Below are 17,035 nucleotides of genomic sequence, written 5' to 3' on the forward strand. Positions count from 1 at the left end.
ATTTCCACCATCCAGACAAATCTGGTCTGTGCATGACTGATACATGTCTATTTCCTACATAGGAACCTGTATGTCACTTATGGCCAAGGTAGAGATGCAGGGCAAATTCATCACTTTTAGTCAAAAAATTCTGCAGCAAATTCTAATAATGTAAATTAGACAAAAAAAAAAAAAAAATCACTTCAAACTTTATACTGGCAGCAAATTCTGATAATTTAGACTATCATAATTTCCTAAAATCCCACCGCATTTTCTAATAAGAAAAATTACCATCAAAATATGATACCTATAGTTTTTGTTATAGCATCTTTTTATATACTTTTAGACTGTCATGTTTACATATATATAAATATGCTTCGTATTTGTATTGGCAGCAATTTCTGATAATATTGTAACATCGTTAATGTCAGGCATGAGTTGGTTTGGCTGACGTCAGGGAGAGGCTGTGTAGAGTCAACATGTCTAGAGGGGCGTAAGCATGGATGTCAAGGCGAAAGAAAGGGATCTCCAGTTTGCAGGGGGGAAAAATAGACTCGCCTGAGCACCAACCACAACACAGCGCGTTCGCGTTACGTACGTACGTCATAATACGTCGCCAAGCGTGACAAGCGAGCGCGCGAAATTATTGTTAACAGAAAGCAGACAAGGAACTTGCTGTCGCGGTAAATACATGCAGCAGTAACTAGCTACAGACACGGCTTTTGTCAAACACTAAGGCAGCAAGGAGCACTACTTCACCACCTGCATTAGTTAAACTCGTCGCACCGGAGCAGAGGGCCGTCAGGATGGGTCTGCTGGACCGCTGTCAGGAGCTCTTCAACACCTCCAACCTGTACGAGGTGCTCGGCGTCGCCAAAGGGGCGACGGACGCAGAGGTCCGACGGAGCTACTACAAAGTGTCGCTCCAAGTCCACCCAGACCGGGCTCCAGAGGACCCGCTGGCCACCGAGAAGTTTCAGGTTAGCACAGTTAAAAGCTGCCGTCTTTAGCTGCCGAGTCACACCCAGAGAAATGACCACAAACAGCTTCATCTGCCTGTCAGAGCTGACGCTGCTCATGCTAATTTACAAGAACACCAAAGACACCATTTTGTTTATACAACCACTAGTGTATTCATGATACTAAATGGTTTATAGTGACACTACCCTTTTAACCCATATTTTACTTTATACCGCTTTAATGTCTCCCGCTAATGCCTCTATAGCGGCTGTGTAATGTAATTAAGCATCCAAACTGTGTTGTAGTATTGCATGGTTCTTAGTAAGGACTGCAGACACTTATCCAGCTTTGAACCTAACCTGATGGATTTTCTCCCAGGTGTTGGGGAAGTTGTATGCGGTGCTGAGCGATAAGGAGCAGAGGGCTGTGTATGATGAGCAGGGCCTGGTGGACGAGGAGTCGGACATGCTGAGCCAGGACCGGTGCTGGGAAGACTACTGGAGACTGCTCTTCCCTAAGGTACTGGGTTGTAGCAGCTAGGAGGTTGTTATTTTTTATGGTATGGTATTTTTCACAAATACCATATTTTGTTTCCAGTATCATCACCTGAACTGAGTCTGTTGTGGTCGAGGAGTTGTGTAAAAGTTATTCCAGTAAAAGCAAATATAATGCCTGTAAAATAAAATAAAATGTTAGAGTATCAGGGGATCCTAAAAAAGTTCGATTTTTTTTTTTTAAATTTGAGACCTATTTTTCATCATGTAATGACATGGGCCAATAATGTGCAACAGTAACAGTGGATGAATCACACACGATTTACTTTGCAGGCAGTATTATCACAGAATTACACAGTTATACATAACCAGCAGTTTATAGTCTCCACATGCTGCTACCTATCACCTCATCTATTTTGTCTCATTCCAAGTATAGTTGAACCAATGACCATTAGTGCCGCTTTTTTTCTATTAGGTTACAGTGCAGGACATACTGGAGTTTGAGGCAAAGTACAAGGGCTCTGAGGAGGAGCGGCGGGATGTGATCCAGTTGTACATCCAGCACCAGGGAGACATGGACGCCATCACAGCCTCGGCCCTGTGCTGCTCCCAGGAGGATGAGCCCCGGCTCTGCGACATCATCCGTAAAGCCATTCAAACCGGAGAGGTCACCGCCTTCCCGGCCTTTACTCAGGAGAGCGAAAAGAAGAAAAGGGCCCGCAGGAAGAGGGTGAGGAAAACAGCACTTTAATCTGTCTGCTCTAACTTGATTTCTTCCTCCTTTTCCCAGCTTTTCTCTCTTGCATCACAGTAATATTGTGAAGCACGGTGATGCCATGACCTTTGCACTTCTTACTGTTGATGCTTGTAATTTGTGGTTATCTTTAAGTTTGTTTTACTGTTGCATTCGATGGATGTAAAAGCATCAGCTAAATGCCTAAAATGTGAACACAAAATGGCACTGGAGGCATACGTGCACACTAACATGTTCGTAGTAAGAGGACCCAGGCACGTGAAATACCCACATCTACATGAATATGCTCTAAATTTTTTATCCTCGTTTATAGAGTATATATTGCTGCTGCTATTTATTTATCATCTGTTTATACTGTGAATTTGGACATTGCCCACATCTATGCACATTGTATACATCGATGCACACTGGTTTTATTGGCTTTTTATCATCTATTTATCATCTGGGCGCTATTTATTTATTTATCATCTGTTTATACTGTAAATACATTGTATACATCGATGCACACTGGTTTTATTGTTTTTTTGCACATTGTTTTTTGCACATTGGTACTTAGATCTTTAGATCTCGAGGGTCATCTTTATTCTTTATTTTTGATTTACTTATTCTTTATTTTTGATTTACTTAATCTTGTACTCTGTGGATACTGCTGGAAACTGTGAATTTCCTTCGGGATGAATAAAGTATCTAACTAACTAACTAACTAACTAACTAACTAACTAAAGATACACACACAGTAACATGATTGTGTTACTTTCAGGCTGATAGAGAGAGACAAGAAGCTGAAGAACTGCAGAAAGAGATGGGGCTTGGTGACCAGGATGACAGTCTTGCGATGATGCTTAAGGTAACTCAAACACACACACGTCTAACTGAAAAATTGGTAATTATCTTCTTGGTTAAATACAGTGAATTTTTTTTTTTTCCTCATCTCCCAGCAAAGACAAAAGTCCAGAGAGCAGAACTTCAACAGTTTCCTGTCTGACTTGGAAGCAAAATACTCCAAAAAAAGTGGAAAAGCCCAGAAAGGACAAAGAGGAAAAAAGTGAGATCTACAATTTTACCATAGTACAGGCTCTGTGTTGAACATAAGTGTTGTAAAAGAGTTTAATTATTCCCCTCTGTACGCCTGCACAAATCTTGCCTTTACCTGGTATCCAGTGTTTGAGTACTTATCAATAAATGTAATTGAATCTTTGTTTTATTGCTATTATGTCATGTTATATTAAAAATCTCCTGAAAACACGAATAAACCCATTTATAGACATAGAATTTGTACACATTTCTTTATTAGTTTGTATAAAATACAGCATTAAACTTCAAAGAAAATGCATTAAACAGCTTTGCATTTCAAATTTTGTCACATTTGTAGCATGGCTGTCCCAATGTACTATTGTAACCATCAAGGGAAGGGAAAGACAACGTGTGTGTGTCTGTGTGTGTGTTTGTGTGCAGTAAGCCTTAATGTCACCTGTGTTCCACAAAGTTTACATGTTCAAATGAGGATGTTGTAGATTTAAAACGGAGACCAAAGCCATCCCAACTTTGCTTTGCACAAAAGGAAATAGTAACATGTACACCAGCATATACAGCAGATACTTTGTACAAAGCAAAAGTGAATTCTCTCGGATATGTACTTGCAACATAAAACAGTCAATTCTCTATAACTGTCTCTTGTATTTCTACATTGTCTAATGAGGTGCAGAGCATGGCTTGTGCTATGGTGAGATCTATCAGCCTGTCACTGCTAATACAGCAGCAGTATTTCGTCTTATGCCTCCTACGGTTGAAACTGAGCTCTAATAGTGAAGGATGGCAGAGTGTGTGGGAAAGGCAACCAGAAACTTTCCATTAGGATGGCATCCCATCTTGTTCTTGTGTGCAGCGGTATGCGATAAGAGGCTCTGAGTCTGTGTTTGTCTTTTTTACACAGGGGCATTAAAAATCATGTCCTTATAAAAGATACAGTACCAAACAGCCTGACATAGTATTGCCAGGGAGTAAAAAGTGCTTTTTGTTTTTCTTTCTATCCCTGTCTGGGAGGCCATGCCATTCCCTGCATAGTCATTTACCAATACAAACACAAACCACAGAGGACAACACACAATATACAGTACATTCACTTATAAATAGAAACATAGATGTCCAAATCATACGTACAACATAATACACATGTACACACATACCGGACATACGTGATGATGGGAGTTACTGTAGACAGTTCACTGTCTTTGGCAGCCACATAAGCTGAATTTCTGACATACAAAAATAGGCCTCTAGAAAACAAAACAAAAAAAATCTGTAAATAAAATCGCTGAAACTGTAATACAAAAAAAAAAAAAAACAAGTTCTGCAACTGCTGTAAAACATAAATGTTTGTGGGCACAGGTGTCGCAGAGTGTCGCGCTGCATTGTGCTGTGTTGAGACGAGGCGAGAATGGCTGAAGGAGCAGAGGTGGGGTGAAACTACAAGCCAGGTCTGCTGGCTCTTGACGAGATGCCCCCTCGGGTGTAAGACCGCGGCGGGACGGACACGGGCACCAACAGAGCTTAAGGAAAGCAGAGGGACAGAAGCATGTCTTAAATTACCAGAAGTACTGTGCTGTAAATTATATCCCCCAGTCAATGCCTAAAACTCAGCCGCACACATTCTTGCCCTCAATTTAGAGGCTGGAGCCACGGTTGGAGTTACACTAGCAGTTCAAATCCCTGCAAATAACAGCAATAACTGACTGGAAACGAGCAGCTGTAACCCAGTTGCTCGCTCATAAAGAGTTAATCCAAGAACCAGGTCTGAAAATATCACCCAGTTTATTCTACTGACCTGGGAGGGGGGCTTGTGGATCGGGCTCCTCCTCGTCCTCAATGGGTGAGTGGCCCAAGGGATGGTGCGAATACGAGTCCAAGAAAGAGGAGCTGCTGATGCCAAGGCTGATGCCAGTCACACCGATGCCAAGGGAGTCTGATGGAATCAATGAATAAATGAATGCATAATTTATTCATTGATGTATTACGGGATCTGTCACTGAGTATGTATAAAGCGCAGGCGAAAAATAATGCAATACAGAGAGGGGAGATGAAAAGCAGGTTTCAGTGTATCATGTGCCTCTTTGATCAGCCTTTCTTCTGTTTGTTTTTTTTTTTTTTTTCGTAATTGAGCTATTCAAATTATTGTGTGATAGTGCATGAACATCAAACATGGCTGAGGAGGATTGCTAACCTGTGGCCACAGAGGCCCTGCCCGGCCGCCCCTGGCCGATGTTGTCCAACACTGTGAAGGAACGACGGTACGGGGTGTCCGACTGCAGACAAAGTTCAAATTTGTTATCACTTAGACTCAAACCGCTAAAACAATTACCTGGCATCATACCAGCCCTATTAATTAAGTGCCCTTACCCATCAGGGTAGGGTACTTAATTAATAGGGCTGGTATGATGCCTGCTATCAGAAAAACGGATGCAGGATGTTGTAGATGTTTGTGGGATGGACTACTTTTCCCTCAATCAGGTCAAAATCTTGTCTGTTAAGTGTGTCTCCACTAAACTGTTATTTAACTGAAGCTTTTTCTCCACAAGGGGAACATGATGACTGATGTTCCCCCCCTGTGATAGTCTGATGTAGTATTTATGATTATAAAGAGCATCCTACCCTGTACGTGTGAGTCGTGTTGGGGCGAGAGAATACGTCCAGTAAGTGGTGGCGATCCCTTGGGAATGAACTGCCAGCTTCGTCTGTCACGGCGCTGTGGGCACGGCTGGACGAGCCTCTCTGACGCTGGACAGATGGAAAGACAGACATGCACACACATTACCTAATGCCTTTCACAAAGGTAAACAGCCCTCCCATGTGACAGTGCTGTGGAGGACAGCGGCTCTTAGCACAGCGCTTAGAGTCTTCACACCATCAGTTGTAGGTAGTTCCAGCAGATTGTAGAAATGGTACAATCTTAGAATTTTGATTTTACTGACAAAAGCTTGAGACCTAAATATTCTACTTGGAAACTGTTGAAATAATGGAACCTTAGACCTGTAAAGGAACAGTTCAACCAAAATTGATTAAAAAAAAAAACTGTCTATCTATTCACATCTGTGCCAGTTGAAACATAGGTACGGTCTTTGTCTGTACAGCACACAGGAAGGCAGCTTGTGCAACTCTGTAGCAGCCTTCTCCAAAACATGTGAAGTCAATGAGCACCATTTTTAAGAGTTCCAAAAGTGCCAATAAAACAGCTTGTGATCCAAGTCTCCAGAAGTCAACTGATCACATCCTGAGCGGGACTGACCTGTATTTACACTGTTTAGCGCAAATCTTCACAATAGCTTTCAATAGAAAAATACTTACTAACATGCATACTAACATGCATCCAAGCCTTGTAAGTCCATGTTCTCCTCAAGAACCTCATGGGCTGCGAGAGCGTACATTCACATAGATGAAGAGTGAACTGTTCCTTTAAGCATAATGTTGCACAGAGTAGCCTATATTGCTTTATTTTTTGTGCTACATTAGGCCAAGTGGCATATAGAGTGATGTACTTTAACTATACTTTTATTTCAGTGGTGCTGTACCTGTGCAGGTCTGGTCTGCTGGCCTGAGTGAGAGGAGTCTGCGTCTCCGGTGCCGATGGGAGGGAGGAGTGTGTTTCTGCTGAGAGGCAACAGTGGAGAGGTCAGCCGGTCACTGGCCGTCAGTCTGTGGAAGAAGACGCACCTTTAAGTGAAAAGAACTACAGATTCTGAATTGTGTTATGGTGCATTTGTGGCAATAACATACACAGTAATTCTCGGAAAATGAAAAGATGATTGTGAGAACTGCGTGAAAATTCACAGTGAGGAGTAAACATTCAGAGTTAAACTTTGACAATAATACAGCATTACCATCCTGTTATTAATTAGATGCTTCTCAAATGAGGCCAGATATGATTTGTAGATCATGTTTTTCCTCAAGTGGTACACAGACACAGCAGGCACGCAATCAGCGAGTCTGCCAATTAGTTATTTAGCAGAATACACATTCCACATGAAAGAAAATCTAACTGCCACACTTTGTCCCATTACTCTTTTCGTCCGGGGTTCATGACAAGTTCATCCTTTAAGATGGTGGCACACATGAAACTTCTGTCATCTCCCGCCCCCACTATTCTGCTGAATGGAGAGCCAGAGTTGAAAGGCACGCTGTTTTCAAAGTAATCTCCAGCTGTGCACAGTTTCACAGTCCACAGGAAAGAGCAGGATATTGGGAGTTTTTTTTAGAAGGGTATCCCTCTAATGCTGTACTCACAGACGTGTCCCACGGATGACCTCGTCCATGGATCCCGGTGTGCTGGACTGAGACAGGCTGGGGACCAGTGGCAGGAGGGTGCGGGGGGGAGGGTTTCTGCGTCGGGCTGACTGGGCCGGGCGGGACAGGGAGGAAAAGCTCTGTTCCAGGGCCCTGCGAGGGCGGGGTTTGCTGGAGGGCACCACGCTGGAGCCTGGTCTGTGGGACACCCTCTCTACCCTCTCCTCTGGCTCCCTGCATAGGAAAGCAGGACTGAGACACAATGGATAGCTGGTGCATTTCTACCTGCTGCCAGCTGGCTTACTGCTCTGCCAAATGAGGCATTCTGACCATGGAGACAAACATGGCAGTGTGCCTGTAAGTGTGGCAATTTAATTTAGAAGATTACTGCAAGCGTGCCATGATTTGCTGGGGACAATGAACAATCTCCATCTTGTATAATGTGTTACAACTTCCTTGTCTCAAAACAAGGTCAATACAAGCAACTTAAACTGTGTTTAATACTGAATTTACTCCTAAATAGCAAATAAGAACTACATAGCGCCTGTAAGATTTTACCTTCATATTTACAGATTAAAGGAACATATTAGAATATATCAGTGGGCATTAGATGAGTTACTGATTTTGAAAAACTTTTCATTTTTTTCTTTTTGAAGATCATTATTAGCAGAACATAAATATATGATGAACACTGCAAACCCAATTTCCCCATGGCAAAACATTATCAAATGGTGGGATAGGTTAGTTCCAACTCAAAGGCATCTTTTCTTTTCTTTTTTTTTAATCTTTCCTTGTTTGAAAAAATTGGAATTTATGATTACATTCAGAATTTGTATTTCTACTGGCTATTTGCTGTTTCTATGAATTTATATCTCTGGAATATTGTGGCTGCATGACATAATTTCCTGTCTCAGGTTTGACCTTTATGAGGGCTCGACTGAGGTGAAAAAAAACAGCAGACTGCCAATGCAGCCTGCTGTTTTAACATGTTTTTAATGCTTTCAAATGATTAATTAAAAGTGTCTCTTACAGGGGCGCCCCGGTAGCTCACCGGATAAGAGCGCATACCACTTGTTAAGGCTGAGTCGTGATCGCAGCGTCCTGGGTTTGAATCTGACCTCAGGCTATTTGCTGCATGTCATCCCCTCAGTCTCCCCTGCCTTTCCTGTCTCTATCAACTGTGGCTGTCAAAAAAAGTGACTCAGAGCTCTGCTACCTCTGCAAAAGAAAAAGAACTTCTGATTTTTTTTTTTTTTTTGTAGACTTTTCTTTTGTCTTCTCTGTTTGTTTGTTTTTTCCCTTCGGGGATCAATAAACTATTTCTGATTCTGATTTATTGCTGTCCTATCCAACAATGCACATTGGTTTAATGCATTAAATGTGTCCGTACTGGGCTCTATCCAGCACCCCGAGGTTCCTCTGCTGTAGAGGGATGCCGTGGATCACGATGAGGTCGTTCAGGTTGTGATGGGTCACTGCTGCTCCAACTGGTGCCCTACCAGTCTGGAGGACAGTGAGAGCAAGAGAAGGGCAAAAAGGAGAGGTGGGAGGGTGAAAGGAGAGGGTTGAAGGAAAGAAGCAAGAAAATGATACAGTAAAGGTGGGAATGAGTAAGGATGGGCAGTGAAGATGCAAAGGAGGAGGCAAGAGATGGAGAAAATGGGAACAAGTGGAGGGATGGAGGTACAAGGTGGGGAACAGGAACAGAGGAAGGCAAGAGAAGAACACAACATAGGGGCAAAGGCAAAAAAAGACATGGTTAGACACATAAGGTGATTTCTTTACAAAGGCCAATGGCCTAAAGGTTAGTCATTTCCAGACATACAGTATATCCTCAATGCAATGGTTACTCATCATGCAGTGAAGTCGGGAGGACCTCATAAATGCTACACCATCAACCAGAAAAACACTCATTAAAATGAAACTTGATAAAAGCAACAAGTAACTAAACAAAATCATTCCAACATTTTCCTTGTGAGAGAAAAGAAAGATCTAAAGGAAAACAAAGTAGTTCATGTTGTAGAGAAAACTCAACGGCTGATTAAAAAGATAATCAGTGGTGAACTTTCATGTTAATCAACAGGCACAAGCACATTTATTCTAGAGATAAAAGATAATGAGCCACCATGGACAGTGTGCACACAGCACACCACCATTTAGGCTCTAAGTGAGGGAGTTACATACAGTGGATGACTTTTTCTGCTTTTTGGATTTCCGTCTGGACTTGTGTTTTGAGCCCCTTGACTTTGTATTCTTTGAGGGGGAAAAAAGCATGACCAAAGGAGGAAGATAGTAGATATATAAAAGAAAGAAAGAGAGAAAGAAAAAGATAGAAACAAAGACAGAAAGAGAGAAAAAGAAAGACAGACAGAAAGAAAGAAAAAGCAAAGAGGACAGAACATTGGCAAGGTGAAGGGTAAAAAGTAAAGAGGGAAGGAAAGAAACAAGTGATACAAGTTAATGAATTGGCAGCTTTGATAGAGAGTGAAACGAGCTACAGGCAGGAGTGAAATAGTGACATACAGTCAACAAACAAGTGTGGATTGTGGAAAACAGTCTTGCGAACCAGCCATTAGGGAGACTGAGCAACTACTATATTACTATTCTCAGTTCAAGTAAAACATGTCTATAAAAACAGGCTGGAAATCAGGGTCAAAAGCAAATACCTTTGTTTAACAGGTTCTATTGATTTGCTCCACTATTTGCTAACAGGACTTAAAGTGACAAATAAGGTGTTTGTTTTGTTCCCCCCAAAATGGTGAGGAACAACATATCTCAGTCATGAATTGAGTGCTCCACAAGGAAACTCAGCCTGTCATCCACTGACCTGGGACTGCAGGCCGGCTGTGAGCTGGGGAACCCTGGTCTGACCCAGTTTGGGCAGGGGCGTGGGCAGAGTGGAGAGCAGCATGAAGGGATCCTGTGAATTTTGCTGGGTAGGGCTGAGGTTCGACGAGTGTCTCTCATCATCTGCCAATCACAGGTAGAATCACTTTTCATTATTGTGCTTTTTACAATAAGAAGGGAGACGATTACTTGAACCTCACATCTGTGTATTTGCAACAGGACGTGCATTCCTATTATATTCTAAATATTGCTGGTGGAAGTTAGCTGGTATATATCAAACAGCCAGTGAAAGTAGTTCTTTAATGTTGAGCATTCACCCGAGCACTAATCTGACGAATGTTTTCATGTGTTCCTTCACTTTCATCCGTCACAGAATGAAATTGCTATTAGTCTGATAGCAAATCTCTCATGAGTATTCAGAGAAGCAAATGTCTAAGATCTAATGCATACAATAATATCAGATTCAGACCTACCTGAAGTGCAGGATTCCCAGTGGCGCTGGACCAGCTCCTCCATTCCGCCAACCAGTTGCCGCCACACATCATCAAACAGCAGGTCTAGAACAGCCTGACGACGACACCGGTATGGCGAAACAGGGGGCAGGCAGTGGCGCCTCCGACTCGACTCTGAATTCTCTTGATCCCACTCATCATCCCTGCAGAGTATCCAATTAAGTAGGGTCAGGAAGTATCTTAAGAAAACTGTTTGAACGTTTGGGTGTATGTGTGTGTTTTCACACTCCTTTCCTTCTGAGGCCCAGCTTGACTTTTAAGACCTACGTAGTGAGGGCATTTTAGCCATGTGAGGTCATTTTGACCCGTCCTCCTTTTCCAAGGAGTTCTTTCTGAGTTTGGGACTTGAATTTTAAAAGTAACAGAATTCCAAACCCAAATCTCTGTGTGATGCATGACCTCTAATGATGAAGAGTAGGGTTTTTGGTCTTTGGTGGCAGGTGAGGTCACACCCATAGAGTGCAACAGGTGGTGACATCACCTGCCACCGAGACCAGCACTCTGCTTTTCAAGATTCAAGTTCACAGAGATTTGGCTGTGGGGTTTAGTTACTCTTTAAGGTTAAAAATAAGAATTGGATTAGGTTTGTTAAGTTTAGCCTTGCAGCAGTGAGGATTAAAGCTGTGGTTATAGGTTTGGGAATTAATGCACTCAGTGTAAGGTCCTCACAAGTAGAGTATGCCAAGCATGTCTGAGAAAGACAGGATAAGAGATACATAGAACAAATATGATGGAAGAAACACAATTTATGGACCAACATCCTTCTTATCTCTGTCAAAAAATGAGATGGACATTATATATTTTAACTTAATTGAACAGTGCAGTGATAGCAGGAGGGGTGGCCAACCCTGCAGATTTATGTCCAAGATCAGGAAAGAGTATTTTTGCAAATTGAAATAGACCACACACCATATACACACTACACTAGGTAAAGAACTGCTGGAAAACGCAAAATAAGCAAATAATTATGAAATGATACAGAAGACAAGCAAAGAGGAATTGTCCCTTAGAATTAAATAAGAGCTACATGTGCAAAAAAGACAACATTGGGGAATAAAAGCAATATGTGAAGCATGCGAAGATTCAATAACTCACAGGTCCCTGCTGTCAAAGGCCAGGTATTCCTCCATCAGGCCCTCCACCTCTATCACTCTGGGCCTGTCATGACTCTTGGAGCCACTGGGGGTCCCAGGGGGGGCGTCCAGTTCCTCTGCAGAGGACTTGATCAGCGCTGCTTTCCTGCCCTGCACATTCAACCTTACCCCCAATACAAGGGTGCACACAGGTGAGCACCTTGACACGTACTCATCAGTCACTGTCAGCTCCATTGTGTCAACTGTTTGAGCAGAAGTAGTCAGGCAGTGGCACTCAATAATGGCCTACTAGTGCAAGTGGCACCCCAGAAAGTATTTATCACAGCTAAGCCATAGAACCGACTTTGGGTAGCTAACTTGATTATTTGACAAGCCTGAGTATCTAGGTCACAAAACCGCAGAGCCAGCCAGAGTGCATCTATAATTGATGCTCAGACAGCCAGCCAGTCAGGATAGAAAGATACTAAGATTCCTTGAAAATTTCATAAACAAATTAGGTTTTCTAATCAGTATGCTCTGAGGAGGATGTAACAATAACATGAAATAAATTTTGCCTTTGATCTTGAGGAATTAAGTTTCATTACCACCACTTAACAATTTCTCAAGATCTTGTCCCAAATAGGCAGTCCTATGCGGCCCTTTTTATCTGCAAAATGTGTCTGGTGTCAACTTTGAGATTAGGTATCTGTCCCCTTTCAGTCAGTCAACCGGAGGAGGAGCTGCTTACTCTGTGCTGCTCTTCTCCGTCTCCTGCGCCTTCATCGTGCTGTCTTTGCCTGCTGATGGGTGGCTGGGAGAGCTGCCTGTCTCTGGGGTAGCGTACCACTGGAAACCTTCATCACTGGGACACACCAGCTGAGTCCCCAGGATCCTGAAGGACACACACACAGTAGTGACCAGACAGCTGTTACCTAAATCCGAACATCAATCTAATTAACTTATTTAAAAAAAAAAAAAAAAAAGTAATCCTGAGCTTTCCTTGTGTTAGTGAACAAAAACTACAATCGCAGTGAGAGAGAAGTCTAGCTCAAGTACATTTAACAATTCAGACATTTTATGAGTAGATTAATAGCAGGTAGCCATCGAGAAGTCATGATACCAGAATTTATTTCGCTTAGACTATTTTAGAATTTAGTTACTTGATACCTAATTCAATATCATGGCAAAACCATGACACACTTCTTTATTAAAAACTTTCTATAAACATTAACAAGTAAACAGAAACTTTGTGTGTCTCAAATGTTTTAACATATAAACTACATTAGAATGAGAACATTGAGTTACAAAGCGCAACACTGGCCTGTAGCCCTCAGGTAGATATCAAAACACCCCAACGAAATACTAATTTCAGATTGGAGGATCTGTGTGAAATGCCCTGCTGTAACATAATGGTGTGATTATGTTCCCTTATTTTGATTTACAGTTCTTCAAGTGTTCAAGTATTTAAATATATAGGTTGAAGCAATGTTAGAATAAGACATCTGATTTACAAAGTGAGGCATCAATTTGCATTGATACTGTTCATACTGGTACTGACTTGCAACCTAAGTACTGATTCTTGTGACATCCCCCAGTAGCCAATTGTCTTCACATGCTTGCAAACACTGAATTTGCACTTTTAAACAAAAGTTTTACTTCTGATTCACAAAAGCACCAATTGGGGATAGAACATCAAGAGTGTTTTCATGCAAGGATTGGGGAGAAAAAAAAAAAAAAAAAAAAAAAAAACAGTTCTTGTTTTCTGATATTTGTCTCACTACTCAGGCGCAACAGGTGAAAGCTGCCTGCTGAGGAGGTCGGTGGGTGACTGAGGATGGCATACCGGAGATGTGGGAATCTTGTGGCCCACTGCTGACACTCATCCTGCAGCCCACGCAGTATCCCTCCCCCAGCACCCTTCCCTTCATACAGCTCTTTGTCAATCTCCTCAAACATCTGCTGCACCTGCCGCGATGCCACCTTGTCAAACTCCTGCGGGACAGAGAAACAGAAAAGGAGAGAGAGAGACATAGAAAAACACACAGACGGAGGCTAGTCATTGCTCTACTTTTATACACAAGCTGTATCACAGAAAGCTGCTGCTTTTCAAGTTGTTCATCAATTATTAGCAGCACATTGCGGTGCTTTTTTTTTTTTTTTTTTTAAATCCACAGCAGGCCGGAACGTGCATAATGATGAGCTCCTATGGCTCCCTGGGGTGTGTGTATGTGTTTGTGGTCAAGCTGGATTGTTTACATATATGCATGGAGAGACAGAGGGAGGGAGGGCGATAAAGACAGACAGAGAGAGAGTCAGAATTGTGAGAGCATGTGCGATGAAGTTTTTTTTTTTTTTTTTTTTTTTGTAGAGGCAGTTTGAGGACATGGAACTAAATAAATTATTGAGTGCCAGAGAAGTTTTGAGGGAGCGGCTGAAGCTGGAGAGGATAACATGATAACAAAGTAATACCCAATGGAATCCAGCCGTGCCTATATACCTATAGAAAGCGGGAGCACACAAACAAGACATCTACTGCACTACATGATTAATGATGGGAGTCATTCTGTGGCTTCTCAACAGCTCTGTCAAAAGGTGACTAATGTTGATGAGGAAGCATAAAAGTTCAGATATAACATGACAGTGTGTCAGAATCACGGACCAAAAATTTGGCAACAAAACTGTATGAGAGAAAGGGCATCTCCTGTATTTATGTGGAGTCTTTTCTTCTTTGGAACAGAATGGCAGAGAGCATGGAAGAACGGTGCCCTGTGCGTGCATATTTCTTCATTGTGAGAAGGCGACATTTTTATCATCACATCACATTAAGACTCACATCGTAGCCCCAGGAGAAGACAGAGCTCCTTTCTGTGGAGATCCCAGTTCCTGTGTAGCTGTGGATGCCCGACCAGGACTGGCTGGAGTCTACTGTGATGACGGTGGGACAGACAGACTGGCCTGAGGCAGCAGACGTGTCTGAGCTAAACGAAAAGGACAAGCAAGTTGTGTGGCTTATGTACATTTTAGTAAGAAAATGTCTGAGTTAAACGAAAAGGACAGGGAAGGGCTTGGGCTTATGTTCAAATTTAACCAGGGAAAAGCTGGGAAGGGAACGTGATGTTTCACCCACATTCTAGAGTTAACTTGGGGAGTGCAATATATTATTTGTACCACCAATACAATCTCATCACGCCATAAATCATCCCTGGTCAGTACGTCTCACTGATTACAACCATCAAGAGATAATATTAAAGAGAAACCAGGGTTCCAATGGTAGCCTGTATGTGAAATTCTATGACTTACTGCAAATAAGTTAGAGCGCTTCCTTGACCTAAAAAACTTGTATTCCCTGCTGGTTTGTTAATCTTGTTTTTCATTTCAGAAAAAGGGGTAAACAGTTTGATTTCCACTTAAGTCAGACTTTATATGAAGAAGTAAAAACAGCTGTAAAACACCATCCAATTCAATAAATGTGAGACAAGTACTGCAATAAATTGCAAAGTCATTTCCTCATAAAATCTATCAAAGTCCTTGACACTGCCTGAGAAACATAGATAAGGCCCTCATTATGTGGCTGAGAAACTCTTCACTGTGGTGGCTGACAAAAGTTCAGGCAGGATTTTCAAGTGGAAAGTAAAGAGCAAATGTCAAAGTAATTGAATATTCTAACAGGTTGCCTCATTATTCATTCTTTCAGCTGCACACACAAGCATTTGAAGGAGGCAATGTGATAGCAATTAATTCACTGCTCTCAGATATCTGGTTTCACATATTCAGAGCACTGAGGATCCACTGCCCCTTCAAGAAGGTGTAACATTACAAAACACCCAGGTAAGAACAGACAAAACAGGGTGTGTATAATTCTTTAGCAGACCAAGATGAGAGGAATTTCAACACTTATAATTTAGAGTAGGTTTCATTTCTGTTTAGAGAACACTGTCCCCTGGCTGGGCTGTTTGTCTGACTGTGCATAACCCAGGCATGGTTGTCTGCCTATTGGTCACTACGCATCCTAGTTACCTGTTGTGAGCGGAGACATTTTCATGGAGGTCATGGAGGAAACGCTGAGGGGTCTGATTATCATCTTCCTCCTCGGGAAGAGGATGATGGTCAAGGCTGCTTCGGGATAACCCACGACTGTCCAACACATTGATCGAGAAAAATGACAACTTTTAGGAGAGGATGGTGGCGGTATTTTTTTTGTATCAGATCATTTGTTTGTTAATATCTTACAAAATAAATAAATAAATAAATAAAATTAAATAAAATTAGAAAAAAATACATCATGCAAGTAAGGTATTACAAGGCAAAAGAAAATAAAGTGGCATGGTCGTTTCAAGAGGATGCTTTCACCATGTTGCTGAAAAACATCACATTTTGTTTGCCAGTGTAAGCCAGCCTATTGACTTTAGTATGAATATAGACAGTGGGGAAAAGGTGACAGATGGACTGACACTAATGGGATCAATAAAATTAGCATTTTACATGTCATCGTGGTGGGCAATGCAGCCGTTCACTCAGCATACAGTAAGAGCATTGACTCAGTGGCAGCTGGACAGACCTATTTACAATCTGCGGCAAAGTGATATCTAGCTGACAAGTGCTGCCTTACTGGTGTACTCACATCTCAAGTTTGTGCGATACGGGTCTTCTATTGTATCGCGAAATCATCCTCCTTGTCTCCGTTTTAGAGGCTCAAACCCCCCGCTTTCATTCTGCTCGCCTCCGGTTCCTGGACTCGCTGAGACCCGTTTGCACACACGTTTGACATTTCGTCCAGTCCGCAAACCAGCACCATTTGTGAAACACAGCCGGACTGGGGCTTTAGCTACCGATGCTATCGCTTTTGCTAACCACCACCGCTAATGTTAGAAGGGCTCTGTCTAACATTAGCTAGCTAGGACCATGGAGATAAAACATCACCGCCCCGGTCAAGCATTGCATGATATGTTCTCTCAGCAAACAACTCCTGTTAGAAATAGCCTTGCACCGCTAGATAACATGGTGTGCCGTCGAGAAGCTGGCTCCACTTTATTGAAAACATGAGTGTGTCTATCACCACTTCAGTGGATTAGCCAGGACCACAACAACAATAACAAGGCTGTCATGGATACCTGACTTCGTATTCCCACGGCCTCCTGG

General features: G+C 42.2%; 2 protein-coding genes across 3 annotated transcripts; one reads left to right on the top strand and one right to left on the bottom strand.

Moving 5' to 3' along the window:
• The first annotated feature begins 591 nt into the window (after window positions 1-591).
• LOC115372458 (dnaJ homolog subfamily C member 9) lies at window positions 592-3,456 on the top strand. The gene is made up of 5 exons (XM_030070375.1): window positions 592-959; window positions 1,318-1,458; window positions 1,909-2,163; window positions 2,948-3,034; window positions 3,126-3,456. Exons 1-5 carry the CDS (start codon window positions 786-788, stop codon window positions 3,234-3,236), a joined length of 768 nt encoding a protein of 255 aa, XP_029926235.1. The 5' UTR covers window positions 592-785; the 3' UTR covers window positions 3,237-3,456.
• A 2-nt stretch (window positions 3,457-3,458) lies between these two features.
• On the bottom strand, window positions 3,459-17,016 carry fam149b1 (family with sequence similarity 149 member B1). 2 transcript variants are annotated; one of them, XM_030070371.1, is made up of 16 exons: window positions 16,518-17,016; window positions 15,914-16,030; window positions 14,730-14,874; window positions 13,740-13,888; window positions 12,645-12,788; window positions 11,919-12,080; window positions 10,785-10,966; window positions 10,292-10,434; window positions 9,649-9,717; window positions 8,855-8,967; window positions 7,465-7,698; window positions 6,753-6,876; window positions 5,836-5,961; window positions 5,408-5,489; window positions 5,012-5,149; window positions 3,459-4,736 (listed from the first exon to the last, which is right to left on the bottom strand). In XM_030070371.1, exons 1-16 carry the CDS (start codon window positions 16,562-16,564, stop codon window positions 4,654-4,656), a joined length of 2,058 nt encoding a protein of 685 aa, XP_029926231.1. In that variant the 5' UTR covers window positions 16,565-17,016; the 3' UTR covers window positions 3,459-4,653. The 2 variants fall into 2 exon arrangements, with proteins under 2 accessions (XP_029926231.1, XP_029926232.1); XM_030070372.1 differs by lacking the exon at window positions 9,649-9,717.
• Window positions 17,017-17,035: the final 19 nt, after the last annotated feature.

The sequence above is a fragment of the Myripristis murdjan genome, chromosome 15, assembly GCF_902150065.1.
Source record: "Myripristis murdjan chromosome 15, fMyrMur1.1, whole genome shotgun sequence".
In the NCBI taxonomy this organism is placed as follows: Eukaryota; Metazoa; Chordata; class Actinopteri; order Holocentriformes; family Holocentridae; genus Myripristis; species Myripristis murdjan.

Excerpts from the sequence above, each read along its gene's own strand:
- fam149b1 (XM_030070371.1), bottom strand. The coding sequence starts at position 16,564 with ATGATTTCGCGATACAATAGAAGACCCGTATCGCACAAACTTGAGAT. Across the intron at positions 10,435-10,784 it reads CTGGGAATCCTGCACTTCAG|ATGATGAGAGACACTCGTCG; the intron begins GTAGGTCTGAAT and ends TGTGATTGGCAG. Across the intron at positions 5,962-6,752 it reads AGCAGACCAGACCTGCACAG|CGTCAGAGAGGCTCGTCCAG; the intron begins GTACAGCACCAC and ends CCATCTGTCCAG.
- LOC115372458 (XM_030070375.1), top strand. The coding sequence starts at position 786 with ATGGGTCTGCTGGACCGCTGTCAGGAGCTCTTCAACACCTCCAACCTG. Across the intron at positions 2,164-2,947 it reads AAAGGGCCCGCAGGAAGAGG|GCTGATAGAGAGAGACAAGA; the intron begins GTGAGGAAAACA and ends TGTTACTTTCAG. Across the intron at positions 3,035-3,125 it reads GTCTTGCGATGATGCTTAAG|CAAAGACAAAAGTCCAGAGA; the intron begins GTAACTCAAACA and ends CTCATCTCCCAG.